Genomic DNA, 15,414 nt, shown 5'->3' with positions numbered 1-15,414 from the left:
AAAACATTTATAGTACTAAATTTATTAGTATACCATATTCGTCGTAAATCTTACAAAGAATATAATTTAATTACCTATATACAAAAACTTAACGAATAGTTCAACATTATTGAGCAATACACAATATTTGCCCCTGTTCTATACCGCCCTGAGCCTGTAAATCTACCACCTTATTGGTCAGCATCTTTAAAACAATAGTCGTTATTTCTGTACTAATATCACAAAGTGCCTTTTTCATTACTAATAAGTAATCAGCTATTCAAAAACAATATATCTGTACTAGGGATATTTCAATTCGCTTACAAATCAAATGTACATTGTCTATATTCTTACGCTTTGGCTAGTCTTTTGCGAGGTTCGAGACGGACTTTGAAACCTTCAGCGCGTTTCAAGATTATGTCAGCTTGCAGCTTGAAATCGGATTCCTTGAGGTCCGAGTGAATGCGGAAGTTTCTGAGTAACGTAGATAGAATGATCTTCAGTTTCAGCATGGCGTATTTACGTCCTAAAACAATGAATGGATATGATTAAGTACCTACTTGAAAACCAGGCTAGTGAAAATAAGTAGAATAAAGTGAAAGTTAAGCTGAAAGTACAAGAAATATTTTTCAATACAAGTTTTGTAACTGACTGTACTTTTAAACGAGTTTCAATTCATATAGATAGAAATTCTCTCTATCTTTAATTGTCATACGTATTTATTTTCAATACATTACCTAGATTAATTTTTATAGTGTCTACATGCAAGTCTACATGCTACAGACATTATTTATCACGGTTCAAAATTCTTATATAATTTACATTTATATTACACATACATTTATGAATAAAACAAAAACATTTGCTCTTCCAATACCTAAAGAAAACTTACCGACGCAACTCCTGGGACCAGCGGAGAAAGGTACGAATGCATAGTAATGACGGTTCGCGGAACGTTCTGGAAGGAAGTTATCTGGGTCGAATTTCTCAGGGTTAGGGTACACGTCAGGGCGGCGGTGTAGCTTGAACGTAGCCACTACTAGTGTGGTTCCAGCTGGTACCTTCTTTCCATTAGAAGCTATAAGCAAAACAACATTATTGCTTTTTAAATAACTATCTAATGGTATAAATAAAACATAAATCATAAACTACAACTGTATAAAAAAAATAATGATTTAAATTTGACATCAATGTCAAGTTATAATTTATTTCATAGATAACTTTAATCTGAGGATTAAAAAAATGTCCTTGAACACATTAAAATTAGTACGTAAACTTGTTAGTTGTTACTAATAAACGGATGTTTTGAACAGTACTTACGTAAAGTAACCTCCTGTTTCAGATGTCTGGCGATGATGGGTACGGGAGGGTACATCCTGAGGGTCTCCATAAGGCACCTTTCTAAATATTTCATTTCCAAAGTATCTTGGAAGGTGCAAGGCCGATCGGAGTCGCCGAAAATTTGGTCGAGCTCTTCAATAACCTTGTCTTGGATATCTTGATGTATTCCCATCATGGACAGGAAGAAACTGCTGCCGGCAGCTGTAGTGTCGTGACCCTACAATTCCGTGTTACGTGTTAATGTTATTAATTTTAATCTCAATACAGGTCGTTATATGTAAAAAATGTGTGTTTTTACCTCAAACATAATAGTGTCAACTTGTTCCTTTATTTCTTCATCAGTAATAACAACTCCGCTTTGGGAGCTCTCGAGCAAGAGGTCAAGGAAAGCCAAACGTTTTTTTTGACCGACATCTTCCTCAACATCTAAATCGTCCTTAAGTCCGGCAGATTGACCGAAAGATAAACCCTCGACGGAAGTGGTCTTGCTGGTGGGGACCTCAGTGCTGGTGACGTCATTGTTCAACACTGAAGGTTTCTTGCCTGATTGGAATTCTTCCTTCTTCCTCTTGATAACCTTAAATGTCGAGGATTAATATAGTTATGGGATCACAAGATGGGATGCGGTTATGTGACGAGTTTATTTAAGTTGTTTAAGATGACAGCATATACCTCATTATTTAGATAGATAGTACACCTTGATACAAATGCTCAGCGGTGTTGCGTATAAAACTGTTGAGACACAACCTATGTCTAAACTTGATTGAAATGCGTTGTGTGTACGATATTAAAATGTAGCTGTGATCAGAATATATTACCTTTTTAGTTAAACCATGAATGACGTCAAGGAGTTTGGTTTGGTTCTTGGCGTATTCAGTGAATTTAAATAGGAGATCTGGTCTCAGCCAGATTTTGGTGTGTCTCAAGTGGAGGATGTCGCACATCTTCATGACAGCCATTGCGTAGTCAAAGCCACTCTGATCCTGAGTGGTTTTGCTAACACCCATAGCGGTTTCTGAAAAAGAATTATAGTATAAGTATTTTTATAATTTAAATACAAAAAATAAATTGCTATCATATTTTCTTGTAAAGTAAAATTATATTTACTATATCAAGAGGTCTTCTATCTACAGCGTACTTTTATTATCATGACTGTACCGATGTATAAATTTAAAAAAAATGTCTATAATATGATGCTTAAAGTTCATAAAATCGATTTGGCTTTCTTACCCAGTCATCATTATTATAGATTTCGCTCCTGAATTTATCACAGGAAATTCATTCAACAAGCTAGCACGGACAATAAATGGTCGTTTTATTCACACTAAAAATGAAGAGAGCCTATTGTGTGCTCGTCATTAGTTTGCCATACATATTGGCGGTGTAGAAACTATCGAAAAGAAAGACCTGACCTCCATTGAATTGAAAACAATTGCGTAACAAGGATCGCAATAGCAATGGCAAGTGTTAACCGTAAATGGTGAATATTGCCCATTAGTACGTGGGCACGTGGGGGGTCGCCAAACTTGACACGCGATAATCAGACACTACGTGTCGGGATATGAATCATTATCCGATGAATATACAAGTATATACATATACATTGTTTATTTGGAATTTGACCACGGGAAGGTCAATGTTAAAAACTACTTACAATTAACGATTTTAACTGTAAACTTTTAGCGTGCCAAATCGATATTTATGGATATATTGAACAAAAACTTCGAGGGTCATTCTTAAAGTGACCTCGCTATACTGTTAATTTAAATTTTATATTCCATTGACAAAAAAACATAAAATTCGTTACTTTATTTTAAAGGATTATATTTTATTGATACCATGATCATACGCGCATGCAAACCGACAATGCCACCGAGCCAGTATTATTTTTAAAATCTTCCAAAAATAAATTGGAGCAATATAAACAAAAATCTATATATAATAATGAATCCCTATTTCCCTTGGTCAAGCCATCACGCGTGAACGGCTGGAGCGACTTCTCAATTTTTTTTGATTGTGTTTGTTATTGTCAGGAGAAGGTTCTTATGAAAGAAAAAATTCTAAAAATTGCGCAGAATATTAGAAAATTTTACAAAACTTAACGAAAATATTAATTTTATTTAAATGTCAATTGTTTGAAATAACTGTCAGCGATTGACAGAATGCGCGCTGCAAATTCATAGTTAAGACGGGACAACGTCTATCGGGTCAACTAGTCTTTGATAAAATTAAAACATCTTTAACAATAACAGCACAAACAAAAAAACGTTATATGTTTTAGAATATAACACCAAAAATTATTTTTTTTTTTAAATATTACGCGTCTGGGTGTTCGTTCAACATGGCCCGCAATATTATATGCGTAACTAAATTATATCCGTATACTATCGACATTTAAGTATTATTTTTTTATAACGTATAGTCAGATTGTTTTATTTCAAAAAAACAATTAAAGTAAACAAAACAAATCAAAACTTGGCTGTGTGCTAAATATAAATATACGAAATAAAAATTGTATGGAAAAATGGAAATAACTCGCTGAATTAAAAAATATCAAATAACCATAATCAGCAATAATGAAATACTTATGATTGGCCACAAATGGAACACTTCACCTGAGTTCAGTAAAATATTGTAAAAATATAAATATACCAAAAATTAAAAAAAAATCTATAACTGAATGTCAAACTTATATGTATATGTTGTTGAAATAGAAAATTAATCCAATTATTTTAAATATTTTTTACTTCAAAAACGTTTACTCGGTAGAAATAATAACTTAGCGCACTGTCTAGGCGCATTATAATCAAAATTATAGATATTTTCAAAATGGCGCTGACTATGGAACCAGTCGCAGGTGTAATTTCGTTTCTGGTCGAAGACGCATAAACCCGCATAATTAGAAATGTTTTGATAAAGATTCAGTAAGATAACTAAATACTGGGTTTTGGTAGTAACCGGGCTTTACCAAGTTATGCTACCTTACGATGTTTTTCCGGCGGTTACGTCTGTGTAAAAAATGTATCTCGGAAAAAAACAATAACGCATCCTATTGTGTATTTTTCCTTCGAAGTAATCTATAGTGATCACTTTATTTTATCGTTTGCGATTTAATTTTTTTGCCGACTGCAAAGGGAGGTTCTGTATTCGACGCGCATGTAGGTATTTATGTTTGTATGGCTCTAATAAAGTTCTAGTGTATAATACATTAGGATCTGATCGACAGGAATATGACTGAAGATCTTTGGACACAGACAATGGTATCTACTCTTCGATAACTAATAACACATGATCCGCGATTGCTGCGATTGTACCTATTGTGGTGGATTATAATTTTGGAGCATATTTCGAAAAATACCGACCATACAGTAAATAACATTTATGTACAGTCAGCAACAGAAGTCCTTGAACATAATTTGTTTCCAATATTTCTTAATCATTATCATTTACCATAAGTTACTGATTAATTTAAATACAAAACAACTTGACATAATTGAACTACAAAAGTAGCTGAACGCCGTCAAACCATTCACCGCTAAACATTACTAGCAATTTTTATGATCTGTAATAAATACAAATGTGGCTGAAATTAGCAAATTCTTTGTTTTATATACAAGCTTTTTTTCCAACAGTCCAGAATATCAATTAAATTGTTATTTTATAACATACTAGCTTTGGCTCGCTACTCAGCCTGCGTGAACAAATTTTTCAAGGACTAAAGTATTGCTTTATATTGACCCGGGATAAAAAGTAGCGTATAGCGCTGTAATGTAGCTTCCTATTAGTGAAATATTTTCAAAATCGGTTAAGCAGTTCCTGAGTTTAGCGCATTCAAACAAACAAACTCTTCAGGTTTATATAATAGTATATATTGAAGTTAATAACCAGAATCATAGATTTTTAAGTATGGACAAAACATCATAATATTTTAGTAAGTAATATTATAAGATTAATAGGAATAGGTTAGTTACATTTTAAACATTCTATTTTATAGAGCACTGGCCGGTTTAAGAAACAAATGTGTAAATTCAAAATTATTATGGCAGTATTATAGATTCTCTTCGAAGGATTCAACGTAAACGTCAGTTTCTTTTTCATATTTTTTCAGCCAATCCTTTACTTTGGTATCCATATTGAAATGATAACCTTAATCTGTACTCTTCTTTGGTAAATGATTTATGGTCCGTTTCAATGTTCAGGTGTTTTGTAAATTAGTATTTGTTCATCGACTTTTGTTGCTGATCGTACATGTTTAAATGGGATATTAAAGATTTCTTGATGACAACAAACTTACAATAATTTCGACTATATTTTTAAATTATGACGCCCGTGTTTCCGTAGCTGCATATTTATAAAACTGTACCAAATATTTAACACATAAATTATAAGTTAACATTGAAGTAGAGTGCACTAAAAACTATTATTATTTATGATTGCAAAACACATTGCGCTTACGTCTCGTTAGTAAACAGGCCGATACGTACACTTCATCCTAAGTATATTAATTTAAGTTAATGTCGCAAATTGTTTCAAATAGAGCAACATAATAGTCGTCATAAATGTGGTGGATGTAATACGGAATGCCATTTAGTGTCCTATTTTATGTTCACTTCCTTTCCGTCGTAATGACTATTATCAGGCGTTACGTGACACACAATTTTCTCACTTTACGCAGTCGAGAACTTTTTAATGGCCATTGCACAACGATATCTTGATCTTTATGACACTGCATTAAGGGGTGATTTTACATTCATCAAAACGTCATATTCGACTTAATATAAAAATTAAGAATTAAAATGTTTTATTCATAAAATTTATATTATTCATTTGCATATTTTGTCTTATTTATAAGTTCTCAGAATTTAAAAGTTAAACATGAGTAAGCTATAATTTTTAACATACCTCTACATTTAAGATAAAACTTTGAAATGTCTAATCTTTGTTATTTCGCAAACGGTTAATAGGTTCTTGTGGTATTCAAGAACACTGTCTATAGTCCCAGTGAGGGCCAACGTGTTGTCACCATCGTGGCCTATTACGTGACTGCACGTTTAAACTGCTCTTTATTGTGCATAATTTTTTCGCAAACGCCTTGAAATTTGAAACATTATGACTGCCGTGCTCTTGTTTCTGATTACCAATGAATTTAAGCGGCAAATATTCAATTCCGACATCACTCAATCAATGTAACCTTAAGGGCTGAATTTTCAATTACAATAAGAGGTATTTGTAGGATAAAGTACAACACAAACGATATAAAAATGACGATTGTATGTACACAGTTGTCAATCTGTCTTGCTTTTATATTCAGTGAGGTTATAATTATTTGATGGTTAAATTATATCTGAGGATTGTAAAATTTGCTCTTCATTGGGAAAATTATTACAAGGATATAAAAATTTGCGATGTTCAATTAACCAAAAAAATATTTACAAAAAATCGGCGATTTCCCATTTTTTGTAAATATTTTAATATACATATATAATTTGTGACTTGGATAGGTTGGTTTTTACTACCATATTTTGATAGTAAATTATATAACATGCGCAAAACTATATTATAAAAAAACTTACACTGACATAATACTTTTCAGTAACCGAGTGCATATGATAGCAACGTGCATCTTCATTTAATACAAACCTTTTGGATGAGCATGACGTGTTTTCGAAATGGTTATATTTAAATTACGAGTCTTAGCGAATTTATTCCTAATAAGATCTCGTTTGAAAAGTAAGTTGTAGCCAAGCATCCAAATCGTATATACATCAATCAATAGCTATACAAACGTAGCTGTAACATATTAAAGACTATTCAAATAATAATATCAGCCCTACTTTGTATACTGCCCCAATGCTGGACACGTGCCTCCTTGACTACTCAGAGGGATTAGGCCTAATTCACCATGCTGGCCTAGTGTGGATTGGCAGATTTCACATTGCCTCATAATTCTTTTACAGAGCTTCTCAGGTATGCAGGTTTCCTAACGATGTTTTCTTTCACCGTTAAAACAAGCGATAATTCAAAGAATACACTCATAACGTTAGAAGTGTCAGAGGCACGTACCCTTGGGTTTTAAACCTGCGGACATTCGTCAGTATAGTCCGTTTAACTTCCAACTGGGCTATCGCAGCTAATCAAAGAATAATTAAGTTATATTCTTTATAATCTCAATGCATATGGACACTACATGAGAAAGGCGCAAGTTGAAGGGAATAATGGGGACATCATTTTAGCAATCTACCGAGAACCTATTTATGTCGATGTACTTATTTTATATGCAAGATATCAAAAGGTTTTAATACCACGGAGCAACATGACTTGACTTAATAAAGTATTGATTTTCCTCTTCCACATTCGATTGATATTATGCACGTGTTATATGGACTGCTTATCTAGGAGTTACTTTACTTATAAATAAAACTTTTCGTAAAACTAAAGCTGTAATTTTTTATATCAGGAATTTTAAAGTAAACAACGTTGCTAATGGGTTCATTAAAAAAATTAATTAAATAACTTTCAGAGTCTTATGAATCTGACTCCGGGTCCACTGACCGTAATTTCAATTGCGATTATCATTTTAGTTATATTATAATCATAATTTCGACAGCATTTTGAGTTTGTCGTGATAAAAGTATTTATAATAATCTTAAAAGGAGTGAGTGGCCCTAGTGCTTTATTATACTTATATAATTATTTAAAATACAAGAACTGCCTTAAACGTAACTTGTAAGATTTGACCCGAACACACATTGCAAAATATAAGCTTGTAGAAACAAACACTTACTCCGGTTATGTTATATGTAAATAGTATCCAAAGTTTACTCTGTTATATTAATTTCTTTATTATACCTATACATATAATCCAACTAAATTTAAACATTGTTGCCACAAAATCCTTATAAAGAAAACACCGCTGAGATCATTAATCTTCCTTAGACATTTAATTTGGTAGCTGTCTCTCACACGGTGACAGGATATGTAGCAGCAAAATCAAACTATGTATATCCTCATATAAATCTAATTCCAGCCATAAGGAAGTGTTTAACAACAGATCGTGTTATTGTTAGGAAAAAACTAAGTCTTTTAATCACGGCTGATGAATTTGACGTAGAACGTGTCTACAAATATTTCCGTCACGCTAAGCATTGTATTTAATAATAAGTAACAAGTCACATTCGTAATATTTGTTCCTAATAGATATATGTATGCAGTTAAGATGGATAATGAAAGACCAATAATATTAATAATTTATCTAGTTATTGTATTATCAACTGGCTCGTCTATTAAAAAAAATGAGCTGGACGATCATATTTTACTGTGAGTGATGACTGCCGAGTATAAACATCTTCATTCAATCCGTGTACATACTAGTTTAGTCAAAGTGCTTGTCGCAATACAATAGCGTATATTTCAATCGAGCCGTTCGTATCATAAATTTGGCCTTCTCAAGTGTTACTTACTGTATAAAATGCAATAACGACATTATAACTCATGTCAGTATAGTAGCACCTACCACGTTCGAGTTTCCAATTAAAATTGAACACAAAAACTGAAAATTAATTTACGACTAATAAAAAAAAAAAAACAAAAAAAACTGGCTTTTGCCCGCGGCTCCGGCCGCCTGAAAAAGTTTTTCCGAGATAAATAGTAGCCTATACTCAGGAGTAGTGTAGCTTTCTATTAGTGAACAACTTTCAAAATCGCTTAAGTAATGTTCCCCTTTATAATATTAATATATAATATAAACTTACCAAGCAAGATCTCCACGGTGCACTCGCTCATGTAGTCGTGGCAATCAAAGTCTTTTGCTTCCTTCTTGAGTTTATCAACCACAGCTCTGGAGTTAGCGTTGAACAGGTCGATGAAACTCTTCAGAACGTTCAAGTGGAATGTGGGGGCGATCAGTTTGCGATGGGAACGCCATTTTTGACCTATGCAAAAATAGATTGATGAATCGTATTTTACATTTTTAGTTCGAGTTACCTACGCGCAATAAGTTATTTTAGTTAAAATTATGAACCGTAAATTCAAATCTTTTTATTTGAACACGTCTGGGTCTCTAATGATATTTAGTTTAATAAATATTCATGTAAGCTGCACCTTGCTCTTGCAACAGGAAGACATACGGCATTGATTTATAGTACAGTATGTTATTACAAAATACAAAATATATATAGATTCTTAAATTGACATGCAATATTTTTATAAAATTGTTTCTGATAGCTCTCCAAGGCAAAATATTGCAATATTCCAATAAATTATAATTAGTCACAGATTGTTCGTTTACAAATAAAACGTTTTAACAGTCAAAACTTACCAGTACTAATAAGTAGACCATTTCCGAGCCAGGGCTTGAAGAATCTATATTCATCAGCTTTGTCAATGTGGACGTGGCTGCTGAGAATAACTTCAACATCTCGTGGGTCGTAAATAAACACCAGGAGTCTGGGCCCAATCCAAAGTTTCACCACGGATTCTTGATCATATGGGATGCTCTTCTCAACAATGTTCTTGAAGATTTCTATGGAGAGAGGCGTAATATTTATTACTAGGGACGGGATTATATGCAACATAAAAAGCTTTATATATGCATGCAAATAAGCATGAAAAATGTACGAAAACTGGCATAGTTTTAGGTGCAAAAAAACTAAGTTTTAATTTTTTATTTCAAAATCAGCGTACTATAATTAATTACTAAAGTATCCATTGGTATATGATAATGGGTGCAGAAACATTATTTGATATTTTTGTATATGTAAACAATCAAGTAAGTATTGTTCCAAATATTTTGTATTAAGATTGCGTCTCCGATCATTCAAAATATGTTTATAAGTGGAAAACGATCGCTGCAGATCAACTGAGATAATTGGGCAGAATTTGAACTTTGGTGCTATGTTTGCCACCATACACAGTTTCTGGCAAAATATTGATAATATATGCATCATAACTACATTTTAGAGAAAATATGCTATTAGCGATGAGAATGGCTTAAATATGCAAATGCATATAATCCGGTCTCTATTTATTACAATTTAGTATTAGGATCAGTTATTCCTGACCGGTCTTCTTGTTCATTTAAATTTGATACCGGTATCTGTAACAGCTTTTTGATGTTATATAATGTATATATTATATATTTATAATCGACTGCTGTTTTAGTTTACGGATTTTGTTCAAAGTTTGATCCGTTTCTAAAACTACGTAATTGTAATTGTAATCGAAATTCTGATTTAATGTTCCGATAGGACGATATTCGTAATTATTCATGTTATGTCCGTACTTCATAATGAGGAAGTCAGATAAAAAACATAGGTAATGACCAGTATGTTCATTATTTGTAATTAAAAACAAGAAGCGTTAGGGTATTTAACTATGATGAAGGACGATATGGAAAATTCCAGAACGAAACAACTGTTTAATCTGAAGAATATTATGGCACGTTATAATTATTATAGTAGGACTTACCAGCAGATCCACCCGTGAATTCCAAAGCGTTTCCGAGCAGAGGCCACCCGGAAGGTCCATTTAGTTTCTCCGCCAGCTCGTACAAGCGACGTCTTGACATTCGCCAGTAAGTGTACCATAATATCAAGGCCGGCACAAGAAGCACGTAGAAGAGATTGACAGCAGAAAAAGTGCTGCTCTGCACGACATGCTCAGCCGCCGCGTAGCTCATCTTGTGGTTTTAACTGTGAACGTATTTTTTAATCAATCACGGTGATAAAACAGACAACCTTTACCAAAATTAATATGCCGCTTGCGAGGTGCCAAGGGGCACCATGTAATAACTAGTATATAAATATTATTATAATATAAACTCTACTAAGGCAACGCGTTCAGTTCTCTGATGATGTTCTTTATTTATAATATTTAACAATAAATACACCTACAAAACTTCTAAAAGCACTCAAAAGTTTCATAATGTTTTTTATCTAAATTATACTATAGCCCCGTCGTATAAAGAGAAGTCTATACATATTAATATAAATAAAATAAACTATAATAAAATAAAATATAATGAAAGTGATATTTGGGTTTTTCTGCTCAATATCAGCCCGGAGTCTCAAATTTGTGCCCGATATGGCGATAGGCTCGTCCCCTATCACATCCTAGGACGGAATACACTCGGCGAAAAGTGGGTGCCGTGGTTGCACCTCTGCATACCCCTTCGGGGATAAATGCGTGATGGTGTTTGTGTGTGTGTGTGTGTAAACTATAATGTATAGGAGGAATTGCCAGTATGTAATTGTTTTTATGTCGAACTACTTCGAATTACATTATTATCTTCAATTAGAGAACTTTGTAAGCAAATAGCTTAATAAAGAAAACTTGTTTTACACGTGTTTGTGGCGATGAGACAATCTTTTATTATAAATGTTAAATATTAGCATAACATAAATTGCATGTAATTATTTAACATGCAAAATATCTGATGCACGACGACCATGTTGAAATGAAATGCATAGTTAATAAATAAAACGGAATTTTCCAAGGAGTCTCACATTACCATTTTAACTGGTTTCAAGATGAGTATTCAAATCAGATTACGGATTTTATGAGTTTTATTGTTTGCGATACCTTAACCCAGCTCAAACACAGTTCTATTGATTTAGCACATAATACGTTAAAATATAAAATGAGTTTGTGAAAATTATTGAATATGCAAATACAAATACATCTTATCGTTAACTATTGTGATCAGAATATCAAGTTCAAGATATTAGCATAAATTATAAATTCCAATTGGGCGCATGTGGTATCCCATTTTTACTGTGAAATTCTAATACTGAGATGGTTTAAATATAATTTTTAGTATTGTTTAGTGGCAATTTGTTTTACTAGTAACCTAAGGTCAAGTCGGCCAACCAATTGTATGAATATTATTTTTTATTGAAAAATGCTCGTCAATGTTGGCAACAACATGCGATTTTAGACATTTAATTGTCTAAATTGCGGGTACCCTGGTAAAACATCAGCTATTTAATATTTTTTATCACAAATTGGGCCTGGTTGCGGATATTCAAAATTCATGGTCTTCTTTAATCTAACAAAATATAAACAAAAATTTGCTTCTTACAAACTTAAATAATGATGGGTTTATAAAATTAATTATAAGCTTTATATTATATACCTTAAATATTGTGTTACTAAGCTATTTGTATACTGTAATTTGGTATTTTAATTATCACGATATTAACATAATACAAAGTAAAGTATAAATATACCGCTTAAATACATAAAGATTAATTATTAGTAGTAAGCTGATTTTGAATTGTCATCGCTTGCGTCTTACTTGTTTATTGCCATCCAATCCAATTCAATTTATTTTGTTTGGCTGTATCGTTTTTACAGTTTATTGGCATGCACATAACGAAAGCAATGACATTATAAATGGCATTTGATATCCTTTACTATGTAATGCGCAAAATATAATTAAATCGAGAAGAAAATATATTCATTAAACCTGGAACGCAGTGAAGAAACATATTTCACATTTTTAATAATAGTTCAGATTTTATTAAAAATAGATTCAAACGTGTTTTTTTTTCAATTGTATATACAACAAAATAGATGTTTCGTATTACGTTTTGTACAAAATATTAATCGGATCTATAATTTACCTAACAGTCACTTCATTTAAATTTACTTAATTATACTATCTAGGGTAATATACTAGGTAAATAACAAACAGAACTAAATTTTACTACGAGAAAATAATTTGAATTATAATATTACAACTCAATCATATAGTGCCTCCTTAATCTAATGGCAGCATTTATTATGGGATCTAAACTTAGAGGTTAATACCTAAATGCTACGGTCCTATATCATCCCGGTTGGCAAGGATGAGGCGTAATTTTCTCTCAGTATCAATAGTATTACTTCCCATCGTATACATATTTTTCCTTAGTTCTATATGTTCTCTGCCCTATTCGCGTTCCATTTGCCTATATCCTGCGAATACAAAGATAGTGCACCACGCGAAAATGTAGCTCGTTAGTCGAAACTGCTTACTGAACTGGTGGTAGAGTTAATATTGACGGAATCTATATAATGTATGACATTTTACGGGTTCAAATAAATCATTTAATTAAATAAAAGAAACTCAACCTATATTACTGCTGTTTTTAAATGACATTATAAATATTTCTTTAATATATTTATAATGTCCTTGATCTTCAATAGCATTTACTTTTGAAAAGTATTTTAGACATAACTAATTATAAATCGGACAGTAAAGTGCTAGTATTAAACTAATTAATATATCAACTTTAATTTAAATAAACAAAAATTTATGTTCAAAATTATTCATTTCGTGCATTTTGTTAGCAATATTTTAATGCTCAAATTATAAACCTCGCGATATATTTTTGATAATGTTATTTCTGAACGAAATTTCATGCCTATTTTAACGATATACTAATTTAATACTAACTATATATTTTTTATAAAATATCTATGCAGTATATTTACTGAAATAATATTTATTTTATTATGTATTATCTTGCAGTTATAATTTAAATCGCATAGATCGTATTAATTTTTAATTAATTTAAGTCAATTTGAAATTGTGACTTGTTATAATATTCCTTAAGTACGTTAAATATTTTTATCATGTTTATAAAATATATCTACCACAATTTATTTACTTCCAAATATATTTTCTAAAACTTATGTTTTAATATGTTAAATGATTAATCATATATAAGAAAAAAACAAATTACATACCGATCCCGATCACAATTTAATTAAAATTATTTAAAACACAATATGCACAAAACTAAAAATATTTACTATTTTTACGAACCCTAACACTCAGGTGAAACTGATTCCCTACCTTATTATTTGTATCCAGTAAGAACACAAGTTGCGTGCCACTAACTTGCAATGTGTAAGTATTGTTATCCTCAAACGATGGCAGCTGCGCCACATCGGTGACTATTTATTAAACTCCTGCGCAACCGTCTATATACACGGGCGTGACGTCAAATCTCCTACGCTGTAGGTAGCTTTGTAAATAAACCTAAATATTTAATCTTATAATATTCCGTATAGTTTTCTTGACGAATGATAAGTTATATTATTGCAATGTCATTGATTTGTTGTATTATTTATATAATTGTAAAAAGCTCTTTGTCTTTAACGTTCGTAGTTAATTAATTTAATTGTGAATAATTGTTTTTGTACTCATTAAAACAGACGTTACAATTTATACGATACACCATAATGGTACTGTAGTCCTTCGCTTCTTAGCGAACTGGCAAGTTCCTGTATGATTTGGTAATCTATTTTTGATGGATTTAACAAATAAAAAATAAATAAGATGGAACCTTTTAAAAAGAAAATATGTTCATGCAAGTATTTGCCGTTCCGCGTTCATAGCCATTCATAATGAAGTTCTTGATATAGTCCCTATACGTCTGTAAAATACGGACACGCTATTTGTACTGTATCATGTCCTAACACTTAAGACGATCAGTCACAATTAATTCATTGATCTAGTGTACCCGTTCACGGCATTTATTAGAATATGATACCAATAAGCGTCTTGCTTTTTATTTTAGACTTGCAAAGTGGTTTGTACTAGAACAATGTTGTTCAGATAAAATGGTTTCTATGTCTTTTTCTAGAGTTAAAGTGACTTTTTTTCGTTCGTAATTGTTTTATTAATTCTATATTATGACAATGTGTGGGTAATAGTGTGGTTTATATACATTTACATTAGGGTTAGTCTACATCATGCCTTAATGTGTAAACTTTTATTGTTCCTACAAATAAAAATAAAAAGAAATCAGTTAACTGTTAAGTAAAAGAATTCCTTTACTTATACGTGAATTTGGTCTTTTTTTGTACGAAATTTCATCAAAATTATCTGTTTATGCTTTGAATTATAACGTAACGGCAATTAAAAATCATTTAATATTACATTTCATAAATTGTAGGTGTATTTATCCATCTATCTGTACATTTGAACAGTTGGAAGACATATATTTAGTACATTATCATTGCGAAATATTAAATATGGCTAATATTTTTTCAGTTTCTTTGGAAAAGACTGTGACAACGATGTTTAAAATATGTTTTTAATTTCTG

General features: G+C 31.7%; 1 protein-coding gene across 1 annotated transcript; it reads right to left on the bottom strand.

Annotated features, from left to right (window-relative positions):
- Positions 1-6: 6 nt before the first annotated feature.
- Positions 7-14,648, bottom strand: LOC115442612 (cytochrome P450 4g15). The gene is made up of 9 exons (XM_030167702.2): positions 14,159-14,648; positions 10,786-11,009; positions 9,638-9,841; positions 9,072-9,251; positions 2,139-2,335; positions 1,619-1,897; positions 1,300-1,537; positions 872-1,057; positions 7-505 (listed from the first exon to the last, which is right to left on the bottom strand). Exons 2-9 carry the CDS (start codon positions 10,994-10,996, stop codon positions 330-332), a joined length of 1,671 nt encoding a protein of 556 aa, XP_030023562.2. The 5' UTR covers positions 10,997-11,009; positions 14,159-14,648; the 3' UTR covers positions 7-329.
- Positions 14,649-15,414: the final 766 nt, after the last annotated feature.

Source organism: Manduca sexta, chromosome 22, assembly GCF_014839805.1.
Source record: "Manduca sexta isolate Smith_Timp_Sample1 chromosome 22, JHU_Msex_v1.0, whole genome shotgun sequence".
NCBI classification, from domain to species: Eukaryota; Metazoa; Arthropoda; class Insecta; order Lepidoptera; family Sphingidae; genus Manduca; species Manduca sexta.
Note: the sequence above shows the minus strand (reverse complement) of the source record. Positions and strands in the feature narration are given on the sequence as shown.

What these genes read in the sequence shown, in the direction of transcription:
- LOC115442612 (XM_030167702.2), bottom strand. Translation starts at nt 10,996, where the DNA reads ATGAGCTACGCGGCGGCTGAGCATGTCGTGCAGAGCAGCACTTTTTCT. An exon ending in CACCGTGGAGATCTTGCTTG is followed by an intron (nt 2,336 to 9,071) that starts GTAAGTTTATAT and finishes ATTCTTTTTCAG; the next exon opens with AAACCGCTATGGGTGTTAGC. An exon ending in TGGTCCCAGGAGTTGCGTCG is followed by an intron (nt 506 to 871) that starts GTAAGTTTTCTT and finishes TCATTGTTTTAG; the next exon opens with GACGTAAATACGCCATGCTG.